At 44.3% G+C, this 27,157-nt stretch overlaps 3 protein-coding genes across 5 annotated transcripts in view; 2 read left to right on the top strand and 1 right to left on the bottom strand.

Moving 5' to 3' along the window:
• Positions 1-768: 768 nt before the first annotated feature.
• On the top strand, positions 769-6,628 carry ccdc65 (coiled-coil domain containing 65). The gene is given in 10 exon segments (XM_031567095.2): positions 769-854; positions 1,326-1,469; positions 1,571-1,738; positions 2,062-2,231; positions 2,709-2,847; positions 3,718-3,915; positions 4,745-4,963; positions 5,902-6,073; positions 6,333-6,448; positions 6,450-6,628. Coding segments are annotated over 9 exon segments (1,425 nt in total). The 5' UTR covers positions 769-854; positions 1,326-1,334; the 3' UTR covers positions 6,558-6,628.
• Positions 6,629-7,220: 592 nt separating this feature from the next.
• Positions 7,221-11,375, bottom strand: fkbp11 (FKBP prolyl isomerase 11). Its single transcript, XM_031567760.2, has 6 exons — positions 11,006-11,375; positions 10,631-10,693; positions 9,038-9,125; positions 8,245-8,282; positions 7,942-8,011; positions 7,221-7,506 (listed from the first exon to the last, which is right to left on the bottom strand). The coding sequence occupies exons 1-6, from the start codon at positions 11,117-11,119 to the stop codon at positions 7,295-7,297; spliced, it is 585 nt and encodes a 194-aa protein (XP_031423620.1). The 5' UTR covers positions 11,120-11,375; the 3' UTR covers positions 7,221-7,294.
• Positions 11,376-16,194: 4,819 nt separating this feature from the next.
• pmepa1 (prostate transmembrane protein, androgen induced 1) overlaps positions 16,195-27,157 on the top strand; it is a 23,909-nt gene continuing 12,946 nt past the window's right edge. Inside the window, exon 1 of one of the 3 annotated variants that reach the window (XM_031567758.2) lies at positions 16,195-16,684. In XM_031567758.2, coding sequence (XP_031423618.1) covers positions 16,579-16,684 — 106 coding nt within the window. In that variant the 5' untranslated portion in view covers positions 16,195-16,578. The remainder of the gene's footprint in view (positions 16,685-27,157) is intronic. The other 2 variants (XM_031567757.2, XM_031567759.2) reach the window with 2 other exon arrangements.

Raw genomic sequence — 27,157 nt, 5'->3', positions numbered from 1 at the left:
GCAATAGAGAGGACCGGAAATTAAGGCCATAAACCATATGGTCAAAACATTGTAGAGCACCTCCGCCGATGAAAACTAGGTTTATTCGTTTACAAGACAATACATTGAATGTACAATATAACATGTTGGGTAAACAAAATATATTCGAATCCACAACTTCGCCGAAAATGATAATAAAGTGCTTATTTGGTACAGGTGGGGTTACTTTATTACGGAAGGATCGTTTTGCCTTCAAAGGGTAATGCGTTGCATCCCACAGTGCACCTTAAAATGAACGATTATGATGTCCAAAATTAAGTTTAGTTTGTTTGGTAAATAACTATCATTGTTATTCAGAGGGAATAATGCAAAGTTGATGGTTAATTATATTTTGTTTTAGCATCTGGGCAGCTCTTAGGGCCAGGAGATTAACAGTATTTGCAGTAAACATTTAAAAAAAAAAACTATCTTCATGCATGCAACGAACTGAAATGCTGCGAAACTGTCATTCGTTTCATTCATTCTTTCATTCATCCGTCCATTCATTAATTCACCCATTCATTCATTAATTCGTTCATGTAGGCGATTAAAACCACGATGATACATCTAACACATATGGTCCATTTCTGAATTAATTTACTTGTCAGATAAGATTGAGATTCAGAGACGTTATAAGGACTTTGGTTATACGAATATATATAAATAGAAGTAGTATGCGGTCTTCCTAAATCCATGGTTATGCGCGATATGTGAAGGGAAAATTGTGTTTGGGTTGAGCCTGTTGCTAAGCAACAGTACACAAACCAGCTTGGGGACATGCAGCAGACCTCTCGTCAACTTCTTATCTAACGTTATAAAGCCCACACTTTTGCAGGGTGAGTTATTTGTCGTCTGTGTTCATTACATTAACAACCTAGCAGTCGCAGTATTTCATTCATAAAGGTATATGTACATATACTTTAGGATGACCAGACGTCCACGGTTTCCGGGGACAGTCCCCGTTTTTCGTTTACAAAGATAAACATTACACTGTTTTGGAGGTGTTTACGTATCTGAACTGAAAATGTCCCCGGATTTTGTCTCCGAAATCTGGTCACCTCAATATACTTGCCACCAAATTCACTTGATTAAGCTAGCGCTAATGTTATTACCTGGCATAGCTGGTAAAAGTTGTCAATATTCATGATAATCTTGCACTTGTTGTTTGTCTTTTGTTCATTATTGGTTTGGTCATCACCTAATCAACTATATTGCTTCAGTGTGCATTATATTTGATAACCAACACAAACGTCATTGACAGGTAACTTGAGCATTGACACTTGGCACTTGGGCATCTTGACTGATAGGGCATAACCATGCCTAAGAAAGGAGGAAAGGGCAAGCAGGCCGCAATGACGGAGGAGGAGAGACTGCTCTACATGCAGCAGAAAGCTCAGGCGGAGGAAGAGATGGCCAAACGGAAGGAGGACATGCTCACTCAGTTTCTCAAGGTACAGGCCTGTCTGCTTTACCTTACTGAAATGGCCAACGTATTTCATGCATTGGGACGAAGATAGTCTGCATCATTCTTGTCTTGTTTGACTATTTGTAGGAGAAGCTGCAGAAGGAGGAGAAGAACAGCGCGGTGAACCTGCACAAACTGACACAGCAGTGGCGAGCCGTGCTGAGACAGACCCGCGCCACGGAGCTGCGCCGGGACATCGCCATACTCAGCCAGACCTTCGAGAGGGTGCTGGACCGCAAGGACAGCGTCATCAAGGTGCAAAACTCAGGGGATTCTTCAAGGGTCCTAATAACAGAGCACTTTATCAGAAAGGTTAATTAGGAACGTACCACTGTACGAGAAAGCCAAGGACCTCCTCCGTGTTCTAGATGGTGGCCTTTTCTCTTAGCTTGAAGGTAAGGTCAGGTGTGTGTCAGTGGGGTTAAAACATAATCATCACTATAACAATGTAATAAGAGTTTAACCATGTAGTGCTTTTCGAAATCCAACCAAATGCAATGGTAACAAATTCCAAGGCTCTTCCTCTTTTCAGTCCTTTCAGTGAGTATAGAAACCAAGCTCTCTCTCTCTCCCTCTAGAGTCTGGTGTGTGATCTGAATGAGGCGGAGCAGCAGTCGGCCCAGGCCCTGCGGGCCCACCTGAACTGCGTGGACCGGCTGCTGGAGCTGCAGAAGGGCCGGCTGGCCGTCCTCGGGCTCCAGTGGACCTCTAGCCTGGAGGAGCTCATCTCTGAGTACAACTCAGTCAGGTGCGCCAAGACGAGAAACTGCACACAGTGCAGTCACACATGTGCTGGCATTCATATGTTCTGGAACCCACACCAATTCACAGGAAGAAATACTCATGGCATTGTTTGTGATCTGAGTGTGTCAGACCAGTCTGGGGATTTTTTGTGATGTGTTTGTCCCAGAAACAAAGTTGAAACGTGTATACTCACAAATACACACACATACACACACACACACACACAAACACACACACAATACACCCACACACATTGATGTGGCTGCTGTGCACCATATGCACAAGGCCTCTCTTCACTCAGCAACAGCACTAACATATATGTGGCAGACTTTTCCTTTATCATCATGTGTGTATGTTGTATTATGACCTTTGTGTGCTTGTCTTGAGCCTTTTATATCTTTGTGTGTGTGTGTCTTTGCGTGTGTGTGTGTGTGTCTGTGTTGGTGTGTGTGTGTGTGTGTGTGTGTGTGCCTGTGAGCAGGACACACCTTGTGACTCAGCATCAGCAGGACACAGCGTATGTGGCAGATGTGACCTTTGCCATGGAGCAGCACTACGTCGAGCTGGAGAATGAGGCAAGGCAGGACTACCAGAGCATGCAGGATGAAATCAAAAACAGGGTACTTCCAACACTCACACACACCTACACACACATGCACACTCAAACAAACATTCGCCTGCAGGCACACACACACACACACACACACACACACAGACTGGACTACCAGAGCATGCGGGATGACATCAAAAACAGGGTACTTCCAAAACTCACACACACCTACACACACATGCACACTCAAACAAACATTAGCCTGCGGTCACACACATAAATACACAGTCTGGACTACCAGACTAACAGAGCATGTGTGATGACATAAAAAATAGGGAACACCCAACATTTCCTCTTACACACACACACAGATAGAAGCACGTGCACACACATACACATATAGAAGCACGCACACACATACACAGATATAAGCATGTGCACACACACACACACACATATAGAAGCACGCACACACATACACACTCAGGACTACCAGTGCATACGTGATGACTTCAACAACAGGGTACATCCAACACACACACGCACACACACACACACACAATGTCATGACTACCACAACATGGATGAAGACTGACATCAAGAACAGGGTGCCTGACACACACACAGGAGCACCAGACCATGGAGGATCTGTAATGATATCTTGCAAATATTAAGACATGGCCAGACAAGGCAACCAGTGTATGTGTGTACACATCAAGTATGCCATTGCCTACACAGACTACAATCCCAACAAAGCCATAGTAACCATAGCAAGCATGGATTTATCATGTGTGTTGGTGTGTGCGTATGTATGTGTGTGTGTGACTGTGTGTATGTGTGAGCGTCTGTCTGTTTGCGTGTGTGTGTATGTGTCTGTTTATGTGTGTGCGTCTGTCTGTTTGCGTGTGTGTGTGTGTGTGTGTGTGGTGTCCTCCTGCAGAACATTGAGGAGAAGCACGCCCTGCGCGTGCAGCTGGAGGGGACCGTGGAGGAGCTGTGGGGCCAGTTCCAGCAGGCGCTGCGCAGCTACAACGAGGCCACTGAGGACCGCCACGTCTCCTTCGACGCACTGCGGACACGTGACCACAAGTCCGCCCAGGAGATCGACATGCAGATGAGACGCCTGCAGAAGATGCAGGTCAGGAAGATAACACACTTTGTGCTGTATCATGTGTGTGTGTGTGTGTGTGTGTGTGGGAGAGGGGGGTCTGATGGCATACGTGGTGTTTGCCATAGTGTTCTTGTGTGTTCATCTTGATGTGTTTTGTATATGTGGACAAGATGCCTAACAGCACTGCATGAAATCTGCGCACATTTCTGAAAGACCATCACATCTTCTCCCTTTGAGCACAGCAAACAACAGCAGTTGAATACATAGTTGTGCAATAAATGAAATGAGCAAACATAAACATGCACACACACACACACACTGACACACACAAGAGAAGCAAAAGGGAAGTGAAGCTTTCCGTTTCCTTGGAACCACCCATTTAGTATTACAGATAGTATTACAGATAGTAGAGTTAAAGTGTATCGGATGGCAAACGGGCACTACCTCGCCTAGTATGCAAACATTCCATTTGTGTTGTTTATGCTGGACAAACCATTTCTGCCAGACAAACTCTGTAATCATTAATTGATGAACTAAAGAAATTAGATCCCCACTGATATATTTTTTTATCCTGTCCAGTAAGCTCACTGTAAAATCTTTAAAGGCATGTGCACTCTGAACATGCAGCCAAAACAAATTCACATCAAACTAAATTAGCTTGGATACAAACTTGCTGAGTCGTTTCTGGTATAAACCCAAAACCTGCTCAGTTCCTATTAGCTTCTTCTCTAATTCACGAGAGACTCCATTTTGGCTCTGTGGTGCTTGAAGAAAGCTGAACAGCTGTGGATGCTGGTTTTGTTCCTGATGAATGGGTTCAGCTCTGACTGGGTTGCCGATGTTCTTGGGTGCGCAGGACTCCATTTCGGCTCTGCGTGTGCGGCTCAATTCCAGCCAGCGGGAGGGGGAGACTGCAGCCCGTGGGTTGCGGTCAGCACGCGAGCAGGTGACCCATCAGGCCAGGCAGCTGAAGGCCCAGCTCAGTCAGGCTCGTGCCGCAGAGAGAAACCAGCTGGCCAACCTCACCGTACACAGCAACACAGCTGCCAAGAAACTGCAGAGCATCATTGCTCAGGTACACATACACACACGTACACACACACACTTAAACACACACACACACACACACACTTAAACACATACATACATATACACACACACACACACACTTAAACACACACATACATTTACACACATACACATACATAAACACACTCACTTACACATTCTCGCACGCACACACACACACTCACTTAAACACACATTCTCTCTCTCTCACCCACACTTTACATCAGACTCCTAGTTCACATCAGTACTGCCTAGAAACAACAGATTGCTAGCATGACAGCTCAGGTACTTACAACCACATTTTTGTGTAGTATGGATACATTCTATTTACCAAAGCAAATCAAAGCTCAGTGCTAAGCCCCAGTACATTGCAGAAGCGCTCTTCTATCATAGCCAGTGAGCCAACAAGTAGTGAAGAATTGTGAAGTCAAAGCCTTGGGTCCTTGCTGTTCTCTGTCTCTACAATAGATACTGATAGAAAGGTAGACAGACATACACAGATACTTCACAGCCACTTGGAGATAAACACAGATAGACACACTTGGAGACTGAAACAGACAGACACACCTGGAGATGGACACAGACAGACACACTTGGAGACAGACACAGACAGACACACCTGGAGATGGACACAGACAGACACACTTGGAGACAGACACAGACAGACACGCCTGGAGATGGACACAGACAGACACACTTGGAGACAGACACAGACAGACACGCCTGGAGATGGACACAGACAGCCAGAAAGCCCTGGACAGACTGACAGATAGATGTGTGCATCAACACAGACAGACCTGTAAACAGACAGATAGACTGGCGGTTAATCAGACCTACCTACAGCTCTATCTTGTGTGTGTGTGTGCGCGCCTGTGTGTGTGTTTATGTGTGTGTGTGTGTGTGTGTGTGTGTGTGTGTGTGTGTGTGTACGTGTGCTGCTAACAGGGAGAGAAGCTGTTGCGTCTGGCTGAGATGTGCCGTAAGCTGGAGACGGAGGAGGAGAAGATTCTGCCCTTCTACGAGTCGACCCTGAGTCCACAGGAACAGAGCCTTGATAAGGCCCAGGCATCAGAGCCACCTTCAGAAGAGCTGGCCAAGGTAACACACACACACTCTCGAACACACACACACACACACACACACACACACACACACACTCAAACACAGTCACACACTCAAAATCACACACTCCAACACACAGACACACACTCAAAATCACACACTCCAACACACAGACACACACTCAAAATCACAAAACACATACAGACTCAAAATCAGTCACACACACTCAAATATCACACACACACATACACACACACACTCATGCTGTGGTATCCTCCGTGCACCTTTCCCCAGGCCATGCAGGACTTTGAGGACCTGGGTCGGTTTCTGGCAGCGGTACAACAAGGTGGTTCTGGAGCGTGCGTGTCTGGAGCAGGAGAAGGTGGGCCTGAGCCAGGAGAACCAGCAGCTGCGGCTGCTTCTGCGGCAAGTACCTGGAGGGCATCTCCGTCAGTGACGAGATCTTGCGCCACCCAAAACCCGCTGCTTTATGGTGTCCGCGCCAGACCCTCACCACGGCGACGCAAGCCTCTGGGTAGCCGCGGCAACCAACCACTCAAGCGCCACACCGTCATCGAGGCAGCCCACGTGGTGCAGCACACGCTCTAGAGACATCCGTGAACACACACACACACACACACACACACCCTGCACACACACACACACCCTGCATACACACACACACACACGCACACACTCTGCATACACACACACACACACACACACCCTGCATACATTCTCATACACTCGCTCATGTACATTCAGAACACACTCACATATGCATACTCTCACACCTAGAAAACATGAACAGGCGAGGACTTTTCAAACATTCATACACACTCACATCGATACACATCTTGCATACACAGAGACATATTAGCTCAGGATTGCTGGATCTTAATGAAAGCTGGGTATTAATGATCTACTCTTGTTTGTTCAAATAGGTGAATAGGTCTGAAATAATGTATTGAAAAAAATGTGCACTTGCGCCGATTTTTTCTATGCCCATCTGCACAATGCTAATGCTAATGCTATAATAATCAAACCGTTAATAACTATATTCTGTATCTGTTGATGGCTATGGACATTACTGCTATGTACATGTGTTAGGACATTACTGCTATGTACCTTAAGAAAGAGTAGCTTTGTAGTGAAACCGTGTTAAGTTACAAAAGAACAATAAACCCTCACACCATACATGATTTTTGTTGGGAGGGGTCCCTTTTTTATTTAAATAACAATTATTTTCAGTGTGGTGGTCAGGCTGGTCTCTGTCTCATTTCTTTTTGGTCTTCTTGTCCTTGGCCTTCTTCTTGCCGGCCTTCTGGGCGGAGTTGGCCTTGTTGTAGAGGTACAGGCCCACCAGGCCCAGCAGCGTGGGCACGAGGCCCAGGCACAGCAGGGGGAAGACGTCGTTCACCAGCCTCTGCCACTGCGTCTGCTTGCTCAGGGACACCACCTCCACCTCGAACACCAGCGCCGCGTCACCTGGGAGGGCACAGCAGCAGGGCAACGTTTAAGAGAGAGGGAGGGTGTGTGTGAGAGGGAGTAGAGTGTATGTGTATGCATGTGTGAGACTAATGGGCAGAGTGATGTGTAACGTTTTTAACATGCGAGCTAAGCAGGATCCACCATAGCAGCTGGATCAGGACAGTACCTAGCCCTGATCTGGCCAAAGGTTCAAGCCAAGGCAGGACCCAGTACACAGGAAACTGCTACATGGGGACTAATTTAAGTCCTTTACATTCAGGCCCTACACACAACAAGGGTGGTGTGAAAGTTTGTGTGTGAGGTGTGTGTATGTATGTGTGTGTGTGTGTGTGTGTGTGAGAGTGTGTGTGTGTGTCGTCTGCTTATGTGCCGTGCACTATTCCACTGTTATCTCCTCCAGAAAGACATGACTGCAGGTGTTGCTATGGCTACCTGGTATGGTGGGCGGGTATCCTCTCTTCCCATAGGCCAAGTGTGGTGGAATGGTAGCCTTGATTTTTGTCTAGAGGTAGAACAGACAGATGTCATTAGACACACACTCGAGAGGCTGGCAGGCCGTGCTCATCCTGGAGAGCTCACAGTCCAACAACAAAACAAAACCTGTTTGCTTGACACACGGGTTGATACTTTTTCGGTTTCCTCTGTCTAGGTTTCAAATGCAAAAAGTTGTTTTCAAATTCCAAATAAAACCTGATATGACATGCTTATTTAATGGATCAGTGAACAGCACAATACATACCCTTCACAGACTCCCAGCAAGCTCTGCTCTAGACCTGTCAGAACAACGAAAGGAGAAAAGCACATCAGGGAAGCGGGGAAGGGGGGTTGTCTCCAAAGAAAGCATTACCTCTGCACTATTGGCATGTTAGATTAGATGCCCTTGAAGAGATTTCTGTAGTGCTTATTTCACGACTCGTTTTTGAGGTGGCCGTATACAGTGGCTCCATTCAGACAGATGTTAGCTACAGGTACACTCAGATAGGCCCGTGCAGGGCAGGGAATTATCTGGCTCAAACCTGTTCCCTATCAGAGCTGGATGCGTTCCAAAACCCATGAAAGAACATTTTAAAGGTCCTGCTTAATGCCGTCTTATTAAAGGTGGGAGCTGTGGTGCAGCTCTTAAGTTGACCTGGGTTCAATTCCCGAACGCTGCAGGTTGTCTGTATGTCGCTTTGGAAAAAAGCGTCTGCTAAATACCAGGCCTTCAACGGTTCTTTAAACCTACAGATTTGTGTAAGCATTCTGTGAGTTTTTGGCCCTTAGATCCCTTGTAGTTATTTCTATCTTACGGACAAATGTTTCTTCAAGTTGAAAAGGTAATTAGAACCTATGAAGAACGTTTTTGGAGAGTGTCACCCAGAAAAGAGGTCATGGGATTTTAAAGGTATTCTTCTCTCTCATCCCATGTGACACCTTTAGTCCCGTCCAATAGTCAGCACAAAGCACAAGGAGGAGAGATAAGCTGTGTCATTGACTACCTTCGATCAAACACTGTGGCCCCTGCACGGGTCACCCAACTAGGTCATACCTGTGATAACCGTTCTCTTCCCCAGCTCCACAAGCAGGGGGTCCCGAGACAGAGAGGAGTCAATCACCTTTCCGTCCATCAATCTCCCCTGCACAGCACAGCAAAAACACCATTAAGAGACAGATATGTGTTGAAGAAATCATTGTGTCAATCTGTTTCTTTCTTTCTTTCTTTTCTTTCTTTTTTGAGGGGAGGGAGGGGTGTATGCTTACTTAACAACAGTGGTGGAAAGTACATTTACTCAAGTACTGTATTTAAGTACAATATTTAGGTACTTTTAGGTCATTTCAGGCAGAAATATGAGTATTTCCATGTTATGCTACTTTATACTTCCACTCCACTACATTTTTTTGACAGCTTTAGTTACTAGATACTTTCAATATGAAGATTTTACACAATGGATATTACAAGAAGGTTTTAAAATGTTCAAATGTACATTGTTAAAGATTAAACCAGTGGTGCCCAACTTTTTTGGCTTCTGATGTGTGTAGTCAGGGTCACTTTTCAGATGTCTAGGAGTTGTTAACAGCTCCACCAAATAGTGATTTTTCCCACTAAACTTCTCACGTGGTTTCGTTTCAATAAATGTTCAAATGATCCAATATCTCACCAGAAAAAGATTATCTGGAAGATGAGATAAAGATTGATCTGGTGTCCCTGTTTTGAAAACTGTATATAAAGTAATTCAAACTAGCTCCACTTCACGCAGCGCCAACAGTAATATGCTGCTTACACATCTAATGATGTCATACATAATAATATATCAGTCAGAGGGACCAAACCAGTACTTCTACTCTGATACTTTAATTTTGCTGCTATTATGAATGTACTTTAACTTAAATAGGATTTTTTCATGTAGTATTTTTAAATAGCTGTATTGGTACTTTTACTTAAGGGATCTGAATACTTCTTCCACCACTGCTCTAGAAAATAATAAAGGGGGTCTATAACGTAGGCCAAGCTATTAGCAAAGAGTGACGGAAGCCCATCTGATTAATGAATGGATTTCTATTGTAGGCTGTATCTGACTACAGCGTATCACGATAAAGCTGAAATGTAGGTGAACTGCCCCAGCTAAAACCAAATGCTGACGTGTTGCTCCACCTCTAGTCGCATGGCAAAGCAGAATTCCTGGCACACGTAATGCATGAACCCATCACTCGGGGTTGCGTACATATGGCTGGCTCCAATGTGCTCCCTATGACGAGGACCATGTAGCTGGACAGTAACCTATCTGAACAGCCGATTTACTATTTGAAAAGCAGAGCTACATCGCCACTGACGCGGCTTAGAAGTGCACTGGATGAATTACACCGGTGACTAGAAACAGCCCACATGTTGCATGGAGGGGTTGTTTCGCCTTTGTTGTGGAAAATGCCACATAAACAACATCCCGAATACACCACAACGCACATCTGCACCAAGCAGTGGTCTGCTCTTCTGCACATAAGCTATGAATGTTACGCTATCTTCACGGCAGAATTTAACGATGGCTTCAAATAGACTGAAGTCCACTGGGCGGTGCCTGGCTTTGTAACCGAAAATAAAAGCGTTTGATATTTTGATTGTCCGTCTAACCGTCCTTTCTCTTACCGTGTAGTGGATCTGCAGTGTGTCCCCCATCTCTGACGTTATATCGCAAGTTTCAGGGTTCATCTTTTAGGAAGGAAGAAAACAGTCACAACCTCAGTCGAAATGAATTCATGAATTGAATGAATAATCATTTAGAAGAAGAATTAAAGGAGATCGTAAGGTGAGATCAGCCACTGTGCCAGTATTGCCTTACATTTCAACAGATAAAGTAATTGTGTAGGGTGAAATATCGATGAGCGTAGGCTAATGTTAGTTGGTTACACTGTTTCCACTGCGGAGTAAGAATGTAACAACCACGTTTACAGTCACTGGCTACGTGTCTTTTACAGACGAGGTCCAGCGAGATTCTCGAAAAACTTGACAGAAGAAACTCACCACGGTTTCCACAGTTAACTCTTCGACAACATTTTGAAACACCTCTTCCTCTTGCGCTGCAACCAACACCAATGCAACAAGCAAGACTTGGCAAACGCAAGTTCGAACTTTCATTCTAACTAAATTAAGACTCCCTAAACTGGTGCTGTAACTTCCGTATGATTGCTCTCTCTGTGCACGACGAGATGCCAACGTAACACCCGTCGACTGGACTGCGGTAGTGGTCGACGCGAAGCTGAGGTTAAATAGTATCCGGCTGGATGCCAGCTAAGGCTGATGTGTTATTACAGTGGTGATAACGGGGCAGCTGACCCGCGAGTATACTGTCCCAACACCTGGGTTCCCCCGAATCCCCGCCTCACACATTCCGGCAGCATCCCTCAAGCCCCTCCCAACTGTGTGACGTTGGCATGCGATTGTAGTTTCTCCCAGTGAGTGGCAGCCACGGGCCATTTTTCATCATGTTTGACGAGGGCTTGTCGAGTCAAAAACACGGTGCCATTGGGGGCGGGCGGGGGCAAATCAGGGTAATTGCCTGGGCCCCCGAGCTGGAGGGGGCCCCCCGTGGACAGGTAAACATGTTATTCAACAATTCTGTGGGAATACTCTTGAAATCTATGATTCGGTGCAAGGGACTACAATGACATGTCCAGAAACCCCCTACTGCTTGCTAGGAGCTTCATAACTAGGCTACAGCAAACATAACTACTTGCCATACACTCGAAAGAAAGGGATATGAGGGGAAGATGAAAAACAAAAGAGTGGTTAGTGAGAATCTGTTGCGTTGACTGAAGTAGGTGTGGTAACTCTTTGGATAAAAGCGTTGGTGGTAGATGCTTTGAGCCGTCTTTTGTGGTTTAGGAATAGATTGTCTTATATACATATATATATCGATCTCTCTCTCTCTCTCTCTCTCTCTCTCTATATATATATATATATATATATCAGCCATCAGCGTTGGAGGCAAAAAGCCTACCACAGGTAGAGAGAAGAGAGATAAATTAGTACACAATTTAAAAACATTGTGTTACAATAGACATCAGAGAGATGGCAGAGAAAGGAGGAAGGAGAAGTTGTACAGCATGACACATGAGAGGTCACATGACACATGAGAGGTGACATGACACATGAGAGGTCCTTGGCCGTGCATGCTGGTCCAACCCCACTACAAAGATGGTCTGAAACTGACTATACTAACGATGACTAGCAGACCAGTCGCAGAGAGGCAACAGCAAATAATGACCCATATTGTTTCGCCCTAAACACATTCCTTCGTCTATAATCTGTCATCCAAATACTATACCGGAAAAATGACCTATAAATATAACTTTGTAGGCCAGTGAATGTGTACGTATTTAAGTTTTGTCAAGAGAATTAATTGTGTTTTTTTTTTGGATGTGTGTCAGCTACCTGTTACACATTTATTGGTCGTTCTTTGTTAGCTATAGCTTATTCTGGATGCATATCCATTGTGCGTATGGAGCAGAATCCTCCTATGAAGCCACTAAAATTGCACAGAACCGAGCTGACCTCTCCTCTGGACAGCATAGGGGATGACTCCTTTTTAATTTAGGATGTGTTACTCATGTGGTTGCCATTTATCTTTGTGCAAGTGGTTTCATAACAATTGAATAACAATTGAATGACAGGAAGTTGATTTTCTCCAAACTTGATCTTCTGGATTGGACACACCACATTTGCCTGGGAGATAGCCCATCTGAGCTATAACTTCCCCACAAATGTAATAACTTCCCACAAACATAATAACTGTTGCCTACCACAAACATAATAACTCATTTTCCACAAAGGTAGTAATCACATAATAATTATTATATGTTTGCAGGATATTATGTTTGTGGGAAGGTTATTTTATTTTACATCAAATGTAATAAATCACTTCTATAGAAAAATTCTACCTGTTATATCAATATGTAAGTGAAAACTTTTGTCATCTAATGAAATTTCCTCAAAATATAATCCTTTCTCATTTCATTTTTAGATTGCCTTGGTGTTGTGTGTTCTGTGTTCACATTATTCGTCACTATTGAGACAGGGGTGTTCGGCTTCAGCAAGATTGGATAGTTTACCACCAGCATAAGGGAGTTCATCCTGAGCATGACTATATATATATATATATATCCTTTTCTTTTTTTCAGAAAACTTCTGGTTGCAACAAATACCTCCTATGGTGGGTCCTGAGGACTGTTGAGAAACCCCACGTCAGTAACAAAAACGACCAACTGGGGGAGCTAGCTAGCAACAAAAGAAAATCATAGGTTAAAACAGTCATTCATTCGTCAGGCAGTCGACGACATAATATTAATATTACATAATAATAATTTGTAAATAATCTTAGCCTACAAAATAATCTGTAAATAATCTGCATAATATGAATCTCTTTAGGATTGACACCGTACATCATAGAATAGAGTAAACACTAGGTAACACTAACTAGAAACATTTAGGACCCGTCCATTTTTATCCACAAATGAATGTTGGTGACAAAATATAATATATTTCACTGTCGTCTATTCAGCACATCCCCTCTTCTCTTTAACCTGACTAGCGATGCCACTGCGCAAAGCACATGACCTGGCTTGATCGTTTTACTTGTGTTTTTCCAACTCTTGCAACAAAATTAAGCAGCAGTTGAAAATCTTGAGAAAGACCAAATCATGAACATTTTGAAAGAGAAAAGTTTTCCTGGTTGTTGTGAATTAAATGAGACTCACCAGGTCCTCTGAAGGGGCACATTTTGTTTCTTTATACATTGATGTTTTTTATGTTTGTGCACCACTGGAAAATAAACAAATAACAATAACTATAATATTAAGATGATATCCTGCCAAACAAATGTGCTTAGTGCCATCTGTTTACAAAAACTATACATATATATTTTTCTTTGCAAATATTAAAATAAAGTATGCAGTAAAGTAGTGTTTTTGTCAGTAGTCTTAATATTTAGGCCTACAATTGAGTATGTGAAATATAAATGGTTGGTAAAGTACAAATCAACATTAATGCCAAACTACATTATGCTATACTGACAAAGTAGATGAATGGAAAATGAATAGACTGGGAAATCACACACTGCACTGCTAAATGCAGTTCATGGGGCCAAATGGAAACGATGCTGGACACGTACACTATGTGACACAGTTATTTTAGAGTAAAGGTTTTGGCTTTGGAAATGTGGTATGAGCAACCATGACATACCACTGCTTCAGTTTCCTGTAGTCCAATTTGGGATGGCCACAGACTACACATGCAAGCTAGGTCATGTTTGCTGTACATTTCACTATGAGACACCATTTGTGCTGAAATTATGTTGACGGCTTTACACAAAACTATTAGTTTCTGTCAACTGCTTTTGCACATACATACTCATTGTCACTATCAAGCTATGTCTTTCTCTTGTTATCTTGTTTTCATGTTGTGTCAGCGCTCTTGTTTTGCTTGGTCATTTGATATGATGTTCTCCATGTCATCATCTCCTGACTTTAATCTTATGTTATGTGGTCATGAGGCTAACTACAATATAAAAAGTTTTATAATGAATAGCCCTGCATCAGTACTACCAGGCTACAGCATGCTAGGAGTATGCTAACCCTTGCCACCTTAAACTTTACAATGTTGAAATCAATGTGCTTCCCATTTTTTACTATCTACTATCTTTTGGGGTTTTTCTAACCTTTTCCCCCAAACATGATAGTGAAGAGGAGACAGGAAGTGAATAGGAGGGAGATGGGGTGTGGGACTCACGCCTGTGTATGGTGCAGCAGCAGCAGTGACAGCACCCCACACCATACACAGGCTCCAGCACCCCACACCATACACAGCCTCCAGCGACAGCACCCCACACCATACACAGGCTCCAGAACCCCACACAATACACAGGCTCCAGCACCCCACACCATACACAGGCTCGAGTGACAGCACCCCACACCATACACAGGCTCCAGCGACATCACCCTACCCCATACACAGGCTCCAGCACCCCACACCCTACACAGGCTCCAGTCTGGCCTGGATGTTTTCCCAGCCCCACTGGTCTGCCACAGTGTTTACAGAGGTAGCAGTACAAGATGGGTGTTTGAAACAAACAGGTTCATAGACCCAACAACACATCCATACCACAGGGGAAAACACAGAGGACAATGACATGGAAAACATCATAAGCAAACACAGCAGCATGACGACAAGAGTAACGACATAAAGTGACTATAACGACGATGGAATATGTATGGTAAAAAGCAGGTGACATAAACACATGGTTTGTGCAAATCAGTCAACATAATTATGGCACCAATGGCACCTCATATTTCCCTGTATGTAGACATGCTTGTCAGTTCCTTGAAACTGCAAGGCTAACTGTTTATAGATAAAGAACTATTAACTTCCTGTTCAGTTCTTTGTGTATTAGGTTCTAAGTTCCACAGAGGAAAGGCAGTTGGTATTGTTGTTGTTGGCTTGTGTTATCTTAACATCACAATTTATTTGTTCTTGTGATATTATGAGAGTAGAACTTACACATGTATATAGCCTGTTATGTGAAATTATAGAGATTAACTATAACTAACTAAAGCCTAAAATATCAATCAATAAATATGACTCATTGAAAAAACAAGAGGAGAAAATCTAGGCTTCAAAGAAAACAATTAACTTCAGGACACAGGGAAAATAACTTTTTATAAAGTTTTAACACTAATTATAGTTATGGTAAGTTATACGGTAAGTTATACATAATTATTAATTATAAATAAGAAGTTGTAAAGTATTTCCTTTGGAGACATCCATCAAAATAGTTCATAATTGCATTGAATCTGATTGGAAGTTGGTCTCCATGCTGGGAATTCAGTCTAGGCCAGGCATATGTTTACCTACTAAAAACCCAGGCCTACTTCTCAGTGTCTGCTAGTTCAGTGTACCCTACAGGGTTCAATCTAAGGTAAATTCTCTCTCTCTCTCTCTACCAACTCACTTACACACACACACACAGAGAGACTCAGAAAGAAGTAGGCTACGATGCACATGATTGCAGTTTATTTTGATGTCAAATGGTCACCGTTATACGCCGTTGCTGATGGTAGAACATATTGTTAAATAAATTGCGACTATTACCAGTTTACACACGACGCTTACCGGCGACAGGTTTTTCGGGGTTGTGTTATGTCTATGGATTGGCCAAACACTCCTGGAAGCCCAAGTCTGGCACTGACGTAATCCTGTCTGCTCGGAAGCCCCTCCCGCAGACTATCGCAGCCGACTTGGACTTGACTGAGGTAATCCAGTCGCAGTAACCCAACGGCCAGACAGACAGAATATAGCACAAGCTGCCTGCAGAGAAACAACGCCGTACTCGAGTACCGAGGGCCAACTGCGGCCCGGGGTTGGGTAGAAAAGTCAAACTAAACACACGATATTCCTCGGACCTTCGGTGTGTCTGGTGAAGAACCAACCTCGACGGCGACTTCTATCCATGTTTCAGTGAGAGCGTTTTACTGAAACGTTACTTTACGTTAACTATTTCAGTTGTTTAACGTTACTTCCTAACGCCAGTTTCTCAGATTTAAATGTTTAACTCTATGGGTCTGATCAACGATACAACGGGCATCCACACGAATGTGTCTTGTTCCTGTAACTGCAAGCACTCGACTTCTTTCCAGAGTACGGAGATCAGTAAGTACACTTTCTTGGGCTTTTCTCGAAGGCTAACGTTTATGTCGCTAGCATCATTTACAAATGTTAATGATGTTCTTTTGGTGAGCTAACTCTGCTAAGTTTGCTATCCTAGCATTATCACTCAGTGCTTTTAGGTCACTGACTCTCGTCTCGTTAGCGATAGCCGTGTTCAAGGCTGTCTGACTCAGTTTTGTTTCTGTTTGCATAGCAGTATTTTTTCCTTGTAGCGTCTGTCTGTCCATTTGTTGGTCCATACCTACTCCAGCACACAGTTTACAAACAAACTTGACAGTGGAATTTTCAACACGAGTTTTATTTTCCAAACAGCCTATGTTTTTTTCTTTCATACTGTCTGACTAGCTGATTCTTTTGGGGACGTGTCTTGTGATGGTCAGCACAATAAAATCATCAGAGAAGCAGGCGTTTGGTCTCGCGTAGGCTCTGAAGTGTTTAGTCTTAAATTAGACCTGTTGTCTTTTTACTTTAATTACACCGGCGTAGAAGGACAACTTATGACCCAGGGTAACATGTTTCTAAAGTTGAATTGGGGGAGGAGCTTTTATAGTCTAGTTCATTGACATTGACGTGCATATGAAATGATTACTGGTGAAATTGACGTTGTAGAAATACTAGGAATCACATAAGACCTCACACATAAACAATACCCCCTTTGCAAACAATACCAAAGAATGACTTACAGGTTGGACAGGCGATTAAGTTGGTTTAACTTTATTAAACATCAGCTTCATCCTTATAGAGTAATCGCCTGTGACCTGACTCTTTGTAGAGAAATAGACTTTGGTAGGCTTTAGTTACAGGCCTGTTGTGTATGCTATCTGGCATTGTGTGAGGGCTTTTCGTCTGACAGTCAGAGTTGAGTCATGTTGTGTCTGGCCATGGAGGGATAAAAAGGGATTTTAAAAATTATATATTTTTTCAGTCTACCGTAGCACTGACGAGACTCCTCCTTCACAAAAAAGAAAGAAAAACTTGTTCTCTCATGAACACGTCTGTTTTTCAAATCCTTAACATCAACAAGGGAATAGTCCAAGATTACCTGAATTTTACCCAGACACACTCTTTATTTTGTTTCTGTCTGTCTCTCTGTCTGTCTCCCACCCCCATATCCTCATCATGGTGTTGTGGTATTGTCTGGTTGCTGCTGTCCCTGTATCTCCAGGCCCTTCTCTCCACCCCTGTGTCTCCCTCACTTACCCTCTCATCTCTAATGTTGTAGTATCACTTGGCTGATGTTCTGTCAGGGTTGGGTACACTGATGAAGAAGATTCAGGCTGATTGTTCCAGACTGTTTGTTTCAAGCGTGTGTGATGAGGACTGTGATATTCAGTTCAGTTTATTGTGTGTGTGTGTGTGTGTGTGTGTGTGTGTGTGTGTGTGTGTGTGTGTGTGTGTGTGACACACGGCAACTCAGATATCAAGGGTGTGTGTGTGTGTGTGTGTGTGGTCTACATTCTCCTGCAGCCATAGTTGCAATTGGTCTGGTCTACAGAACTGTTTTGAGTAGGCTGTATAATATATGAGTTACATACTAAGAATGTATTATGCTACATACCATAACCATTCATTGTATGTCGCTTCACATTTACCTTTACATTGCTGTGTGTGTGTGTGTGTGTGTGTGTGTGTGTGTGTGTGTGTGTGTGTGTGTGTGTGTGTGTGTGTGTGTGTGTGTGTGTGTGTGTGTGTGTGTGTGTGTGAGAGAGAGAGTCAGTGGGCATGACTGGGCGTGTGGAGCTGGTGTTCGAAGTCATGATAGTGGGGCATTTTAGTCATCATGTTCATGTTGACGTGTGGATGAGACTGCCGCTTTGTGTGTTCAGAGGAAACCATGATATCATGGGTGCCATCATCCTGCTGGCATGCGCTCAGACAGTAACGCAGGTACCGCTGACTGCGGAGCGCAGGATCCCTCCCGGTCACGCTTGGGGCGAGTGTAAAGGGAAAATAACTCGTATCAGACTGAGTGGAGCTGCATTATAATCGCACAGGGATATTCAAAGCATGATTGTGGTTATGAATTCGATTAAGCCCAGGCCACAATGTGAATACCAGGCATTTTATAATAGTTATCATAACATAGCAAAGCAAATGTTTATTCTCATTAAGGCCTCCAGCATAGCTACTGTCTAGATTCTTCCAAGTTGTAACCCTGTCATTGAACAGAATCTCGGTGTGTTATGTGCACAGAAAGAATCAACAGCATAAGAAATAGGGGCAAGTCAACCCTAATTTCAATTTGGTAAATGTCTGTCATGTCTGACAGATGCTGTGGATATATGTGTGTGTGCAGAAAAGAGAGAGATTGTTTGTCTGTATGTATGAGTATGGATACGTGTGTGTGTGTGGGGGGGTGGTGTCTGTGATTCTGTGCATTTGTAACTTTTGTCTTTGGATCACCAGACTGGTCAGACACACACTCAGACAAACACACACATTACCATAGTCCCACAGGGACATGGTAGACACACACAAACACACACACACACACACACCCTCAGTGACTGGCTGGGAACACCCTCACGGATGAAAGACAAAGACAACATGCAGCATTATTCACTAATAAGCAGTTAGAGCTGGTAGACTCGCACTCAAAGCCAGAGGGGTTTGCAGGCAAAGGTGAGGGATGGACACTTGGGCAATAATGCTCAAGAAACCGTGTTGAGAACATACCAAGGCAGCCCGTGTAGTTTGCACAATACTAAATTGCCCTGAAACTCTCCTAGCCGTAGCACCCAAGCAAGGACACGATGGTGGAACTAGCAGAGTTTGGTCTATACCAGTGCTCCATGGAACACTGGGTTATAGCTATTGTGTTATTGTAGAACTCAACACATTCCACTCGGGAGTTCTGTGGAGTTCTAATGTTACAAACGTTCCTTAAAGCTATGATTTGCTACAGGACCCTAACCCTTGGCGAGCGTGGTTTAATTAAACAAGCCAGCTCTTAAAAGAAGAACTAGGTCCTAGTGGAACTCTTTGTTGATGGACAAGCAAATTAAGTGTTCCTCTTCTTCTGCAAAGCTGTTCGGTTCCTGTCGTTTCCCATCCTCAGTCAGGCCCCAGATCCCCCAGTGAAGCACCAGCTGCCTTCAGTGTTTGTCTATCAGCTGATCAGCCTCCTTCTGTTTCCTTTTTACGCCACACACCATAGATGACTGATTCTGCCGTCCTCGACCAGACCGACCCCCTTCCCCCTCACCACACACACACACACACACACACACACACACACACACACACACACACACACACACACACACACACACAAACACACACACACAGACACATGGAGTCTCTCCTACCCCCACCAGACAGGCAGTGACAGCCAGAGTGACTGATGGAGAGTATGTGAATATGTATGGGTGTGGGTATGGGTGTGTGTTTTAAATGGAAGGTGGGGTGGGGGGGATGTCGTCTGTGCCAACTGGCTGGGTTCTGGAGGGGCATTCCCATGCCATTGCTACCCCCCTACTCACCCACCCACACCCACACACACACATCCACACACACACACCCTTCCATTCTCACCCTATACGCACCCAGGGTATGTAACCACACCTCCGTCATCACCACCATCGATTTCCTCGGCTCAAAGAAAAATGAACACCAGTGCCTCACACACAAACATGCAGAAAGTATGCACACAGACACACACACACACACACACATATACATGCACATGCACTAACTTGTACATACACACACAGTAACTTACACCCCTGTTAATTTAAAAAGACGGGCAGTCATATACAAATACACAGGCCTATAATGAGTGTAGGTCACATGGACACAGTACACAGAGAGTAAAGTGTACACATAGACACACGCATAGACACACGCATATACATTAACGCCTATACTTATTCTAATAAACCTACACATGCTTGCACACAGGCACTCACACACATACAATGAATGTAAAATGAGTCCACGTAGACATACACTGACTTGTACATAAATCAGACACACACACATGGTGACTGAACTCAATTTGTGTTCTGATATACGCCTATGCAGACATACACATGCACAATGAATGGGGGAGATTGTCTTAACATTATGCAGATGTATGTTAAAGGGCACTTTGCATATGAAACAGAGTTGGCCATGTATCTGCAGCATGGCACAGAAGGCAGGTCACAGTGGGGTCATGGTGGGCTTGTCTCCTGGCAACCTCTCCCATGGGTGAAGGTCGCAGTTGAAAGGTCAGAGGTCATGCTTATAGATGAGGGGCTCATTGTCATAAAGGCAGGATTGAGCAGAGTGTGTGTGTGGGGGAGACAAAAGATCTGGCTACAACTCTAACACTCTCACTAACGCACACACACACACACACACACACACACACACAAACAGAAGAGCCAGACGTAATAAAAGTTGAAACCCAGGATGTGTGTGTCAGACTGGAAGAGCGCTGACTCATGGCTGGACAGTGTGCTGCTGGCATTAGGAGCTTACACACACACACACACACACACACACACAAACACACATCAACTAAAATAATTCAGGTTAGTGTACCAGAAGCTTACTTAGAATAGAATAGAATATATTTATTTGTCATTGCACAAGTACAATGAAATTGAGGTAGCAGCTCTCAGACACAAAAACAATAAAAATATAGATTGAACATATATATATATACATATTTACACTATAAAAACACAAGACATATAACACAACAGAGAGACACATACAGGTCAGTTTTGTGCATTGTTAAGTGCTATGATGGCTCTGGGATAGAAGCTGTTTCTCAGCCTGTCTGTTTTTGCTATGATGGTCCTAAAGCGTCTCCCTGAGGGCAACAGTTCAAATAGGTGGTAACCAGGGTGTGTTGAGTCTCTGAGGATACTGTGGGCTTTTCTGAGGCAGCGTGTTTTATAAATGTCCTCAAGAGGTGGAAGAGAGCAGCCAATTACTTTTTGCGCTGTGTTAATGACCCTCTGGAGTACCTTTCTTTCTGCTGCCGTGCAGCTGGCAAACTACAGCGAGATGCCATAGCTTAGCACTGACTCCACAGAGCAGCGGTAAAAGGACACTAACAGTTTCTTTTTTAATTTTTTCTTCCTGAGTAACCTCAGGAAATACAGCCTCTGTTGTGCCTTTTTCAGCAGTGCAATGGTGTTTCTGGTCCAGGAAAGGTCCTGCTCGATGTGAGTGCCCAGGAAGCTGAAGTCTGATACCCTCTCCACTCTCTCCCCATTGATGGCAATAGGCTGCATGTCCGATTTTTTCCTCCTATAGTCGACTATCAGCTCTTTTGTCTTGGAGGTGTTGAGGACAAGATTGTTCAAGGTGCACCATGTCGACAGCCTTTGCACCTCCTCCCTGTATGCAGTCTCATCTCCTCCTGAGATGAGCCCCACCACGGTTGTATCATCTGCAAACTTAATGATGGCATTGCTCGGGTGGGTGGGAGTGCAGTCATGGGTATAGATTAGGGATGGGCATTCGATTAAATTGTCTTAATCGATCGTCGGGAGAATTAACGATCGATTTTCGATTAATCATTAATATTTTTATATTAAAATTCACTATTTATAGGCTATATTAAAATGCAGTGAAAATAGAAAAAACACAGCGTGTTTCCTCATTGAGATCTTTATTACCAGATGAACAACTCTTGTGGCAGTTAAACTTACAAGATGGACAACTCTTGTGGCAGTTAAACGGGATCCGTTCAATGGTTACACTTGAAAATATGCGCTGCTGTAGCTACTCTTAAGCAGCGGAGCCGACAGCTAGAAGCCGGTGCTCATAAACACAACTGACCTTCGTTTTTTTTTTCTCTCTAACTAATTAATCTCACATTTTGAAATTCATTCATCTAGATTCATCGTGATTAAAAGTTTGTTTTCTTCTAAAGACTAAATCTTATAAATTAACGAGTAATCACTTCAGACAGCGTGTATTTTAGACACTGTTGTTTAATTGTATTTTTTTCGTGCTCTCTCGCCATCAGCCAAGGAATGTATGCGAGACACAATGGTGCCCCTCGACGGTAAATCGTAAGAATTGTCCCCTAAAGCAATTCGAATCACCTCAGTCAGCCCACCGTCTTCAACTATGTTGATGGGCCGACAGTCACCGGCAACCTAAACTGCTACAGCGTTGGTAACCTTTTCACGGACTGGTCTAGTTAATTTCCTAGAGAAGTCGTGGAGTGTGGGTTGGCGACCATCTAACCTGGGACTGCTTTCTGTCGGGTGCTTTGCATTAAGGTGATAACTTAAACACGAGCTGCTTCTGTGATAGCTACATTCAGCTTGACAAATGCTACATACAACTTTAGTTTTGTCGATTGTTCTGTCATTTTGCCTCTTAAACAGAAACTTTCCGCCCAACAATCCCTCAGCTCTCTCCATCTTCAACTACCGTCTCGGTCTCTTCTATCTAATTGACTGCAGACAAGGGGCGGTTTCGTGCCATGGGTCAACGCGCACCGGAAGTAAACAAAGTTGCGTTAACTGCGTTCAAATATTTGATTGCATTAATCTCCGCCACAATAATCTCATAGAATAACGCGTTAACTTTGACAGCCCTAAAATAAATAAATTACACGCACACTACGCAGGAGAACATGTTTTAATCGATGAAAAAATAATTTCATCAAGGAAATTCTTAATGATCAATTAATCGATCGTCGATTAATTATGCCCATCCCTAGTATAGATGGTGTAGAGTAGGGGGCTCAACACGCAGCCCTGCGGTGAGCCGATGCTGATGCTGAGAGCTGAGGAGAGATGGGATCCTACTCTAACCCTCTGGGAGCGGTCTGTCAGGAAATTTCTGATCCAGTAGCAGATTTGCTGTGAGAGCCCTAAGTCCATTAGTTTGGTGACCAGTCTGCTTGGTATGATCGTGTTGAAAGCAGAGCTGAAGTCTATGAAGAGCAGCCTGGCGTAATTCCCTCTCTGTTCCACGTGTGTAAGTGTGGTGTGGAGAGCCGTGGCAATAGCATCTTCTGTAGCCCTGTTTGCTCTGTATGCAAACTGGTGGGAGTCAAAAGTGGGTGGCAGGCTTGTTGTGATGTGACTCCGGACCAGTTTCTCAAAACACTTCATGATGATAGGTGTCAGTGCCACTGGTCGGTAGTCGTTAGGGGTGCTGGCAGTGGTCTTTTTTGGTAGAGGAATGATTGTGGAGGACTTCAGGCAGGGTGGAATCAAGCACTGGGATAGTTAGGAAGTTAAACGTGTGCACACACACACACATACACACACAGACTAACATGATATATAAGTTAGGTAATCAGGAGCCTTCTTGGAAAGTTGAACACTAACTAACTATGATGTTGGCTAACTGAAATAATTCAGGCTCGTTTATTTCCTCCTTTTGAAACATAGTAACATAATAGTTATTTTTTTTATTATTCATTCATTCATTTATTTATTTATGTATTTTAAGTGTTTCAGAAGCCTCTGTCCTGGTGAGGTTTTTCACGGGATTAATGGAGTAGTTTAAGGGCTGCAGTCGTCCAGGGTTAGGGGAGATTTGTGCCAGACAGACAGTAGGCCAAATCGGCTCCCTCGCCAAGGCTTTGGACTGTCAGGGATTTGATCGTCAAAGACTACAGGCCAGAGTTTTCCGTTGGCATTCATTCATTGCGAGGCCCTTTTATTCGAGCTACCACGCTATCCATGATGTGCAAGTGAGAAATAGATTTGATCATCATCCTGACCTTATCAAAGCAGCATGAAGGAGTTTCGGTCAAAACACTAGCAGGATGACCACCTTAAAGGAATGTAAAGACCTTGAAAACACCAAGAACAGCACAGTTGACTCTAATGAAAGGGTTGCTAGTATGCTAACTTGTATGGTTTGGCAATATAGTTGGGGATGTCATGCTGTGAAAGCTCTTCTTACATGTTCTTATGGTGGTCCATCTCGGACCAGAGAGCTACGTAGTGCATAGCCTGGTCGAGTAGTGGGAACACGCGTGTCTATATCTCCTACACGTGACCCTATGCCATCATAATGAATAAGAAGGCGAAAAACACAAACCACAAGTTTCTTTTAAAAACAGAACTCAAACAGTGGCAAAATATTGCAGACTGTTCCTTTAAGTTCCCTGTGTTGACCCTCGGTAGCCTATTTCTTTTAAAAACAGAGCTCAAAAAGTGGCAAAATATTGCAGACTGTTCCTTTAAGTTTCCTGTGTTGACCCTCGGTAGCCGATCTCCAGCACCAAACAGGTAGATCCTTATGTAATAAAGCACTGCCGTCTCGGGGCAAGGTCTTTCCCCTGGAGCCAACAGGAATAATTTATTACCTGGTGCGTCTCGGAGAGATTTCAGAAGGAAATGGCTTTCATCTCTGACCTGTTTGATGTCGCAACGGGAACACAGCTGTTTCTGGGCCGTGACTAGTCTCTCTCTTTCTTTCAGTTTCTTTCTCTTTTTGTGTCTGTCTCCCTGTCTGTCTAATGCAGGGCTGAGTCACCGGGAGAGCCTCAGAGGGAGATGATGACATTAGCTGAGCTCCACAAACCAACACACACCTGCAAGCGTCACACACACACACACACACACACACACACACACACACACACACACACACACACACACACACAGCACAGACCCCACCACACACACACACACACACACACACACACACACACACACACACACACACACACAGCACAGACCCCACCACACACACACACACACACACACACACAGCACAGACCCCACCACACACACACACACACACACACACAGCACAGACCCCACCACACACACACACACACACACACACACACACACACACACACACACTCCACCACACACACACACACACTCACACTCACACTCACACTCACACACACAGCACAGACCCACACACACCTGCAAGCGTCATGCAGTTCATCGCCACACGCAAGCACACCTGCATGTTTCAGACACGTACAGACCACCTCCTATGCTAGGACACACACACACACACACACACACACACACACACACACACACACACCCACCCACCCCCCCTTAATATCTGAGTTGCCGTGTGTCAGGTCGGGTCGATAGCGCTAAAGCACGACGCAGGCCTGAGTGCTCTCTGTTCCAGCCCTGTGGTCACGCCTCACACACTGTTGTGTCTGGAGAGAGTCTGCTTATCTGAGCCAAGAGTGGGGAGGGAGAGAGAGAGAAACGAGTCGAGGCTAACGAGGAGAGATGGAGAGAGAGAAAGAGGGGGAGAAGAGCAAGGGAGAGAGAGAAATTAATAGTGAGGGGGAGAAAGTGAGAGAGAGGAAAGAGAGAAGAAGGGAGGAATGCTGGAAAAATATGAAAGAATTAGACAAAGCCACAGACGGAGACTTGGGACAAGAATTTGTCCAAATAAAATGGTTGCGATTACCACACTTGTCTATTTTGTAGGTCTTTCAGGATTTTTCTTCAGTTGTGCTTTTTTCTCTCTTCTATAATTGTTGGTGTTTTTTTCTCTTTTGTTTCATAACGAGGCGCAGGAGTTGTGCTCCTTATCCCAGCATACAGGGCCTTCTCACACACACACCCACACACACCCACAGACACACACACAGAGAGCTCCTGACCTGGCCAGGCTCTAAAGACTAGCTCTCTTCCAGAGTAAGCTCAGCAGATATCCAGAGCTGGATGGAGTCCTGGTGAGGATATTAGTTCAGGCAGTGAGAGAGGCAGCCCTTTCTCGGGTCCAGAGAGTTGTAGTTGAAATGAGAAATGAGTGAAAAGGTAATGCGATGGTTCTAAAGGCTATAAATCATCAGATCATATTTCCTGTTATTCACTAGGCAGAGGCTTTTGTCCAAAGCAACTTAAATGTGATATATTACAGTGTGTGATATACATTTAGGCTATGTGTGCTCCCCGGGTATGGAGTCCATTTACCACAGTGGGGTTGGTACTTCATAAATAAAAATCACTACTGTGAGTGTCTCCAGTACGACTCTGTGAGTGAGGAGTCAATGCCTGCGTAGTGAGAGGAGAGGGAGGAGGAGGAGGGGGAGGAGGTGAGACATCAGCTGTTTGCTCATTCCAGACCGAGAGTGAGCCAGACTCATGATGAGTCATGAATATTCAGATCAGCTTGTCAGATGAGACACACATACGCACTCACACACGCACACACACACACACACACATACAAACAAATTCCACCTCCTGAACCCACCCCTGAATGTCTGACAGAGACATATTTCTCCATGGCGCAGACAGCATGGACCACCCCCGCCCTCCGCGCCCCTCTCCACTCCTCTCCTCGTCTCCTAGGGCAGGGGGACCTGCGTCGCTCGGGTCCCTCGGGCTAACATGCTAATGACCACGGCGCATAATGGCCAGCCACGCGGTTGATAACAGGCTTGAATTTTCATACGTTTCAGACAGCCTGGGTTGCCCTCTCCACCACGGAGGGAGGGGGGAGGGCTGGTGGTCCCAGCTGGGTGGAGCTGCAATGCTGAATTAGATTAGATGA

Source organism: Clupea harengus, chromosome 5, assembly GCF_900700415.2.
Source record: "Clupea harengus chromosome 5, Ch_v2.0.2, whole genome shotgun sequence".
Lineage (NCBI taxonomy): Eukaryota > Metazoa > Chordata > Actinopteri > Clupeiformes > Clupeidae > Clupea > Clupea harengus.
The sequence above is the reverse complement of the archived record's forward strand: the minus strand, read 5'-3'. Positions and strand labels throughout refer to the sequence as shown.

Excerpts from the sequence above, each read along its gene's own strand:
- fkbp11 (XM_031567760.2), bottom strand. The coding sequence starts at position 11,119 with ATGAAAGTTCGAACTTGCGTTTGCCAAGTCTTGCTTGTTGCATTGGTG. Across the intron at positions 8,283-9,037 it reads GAAGAGAACGGTTATCACAG|GTCTAGAGCAGAGCTTGCTG; the intron begins GTATGACCTAGT and ends TTGTTCTGACAG. Across the intron at positions 7,507-7,941 it reads ATACCCGCCCACCATACCAG|GTGACGCGGCGCTGGTGTTC; the intron begins GTAGCCATAGCA and ends GTGCCCTCCCAG.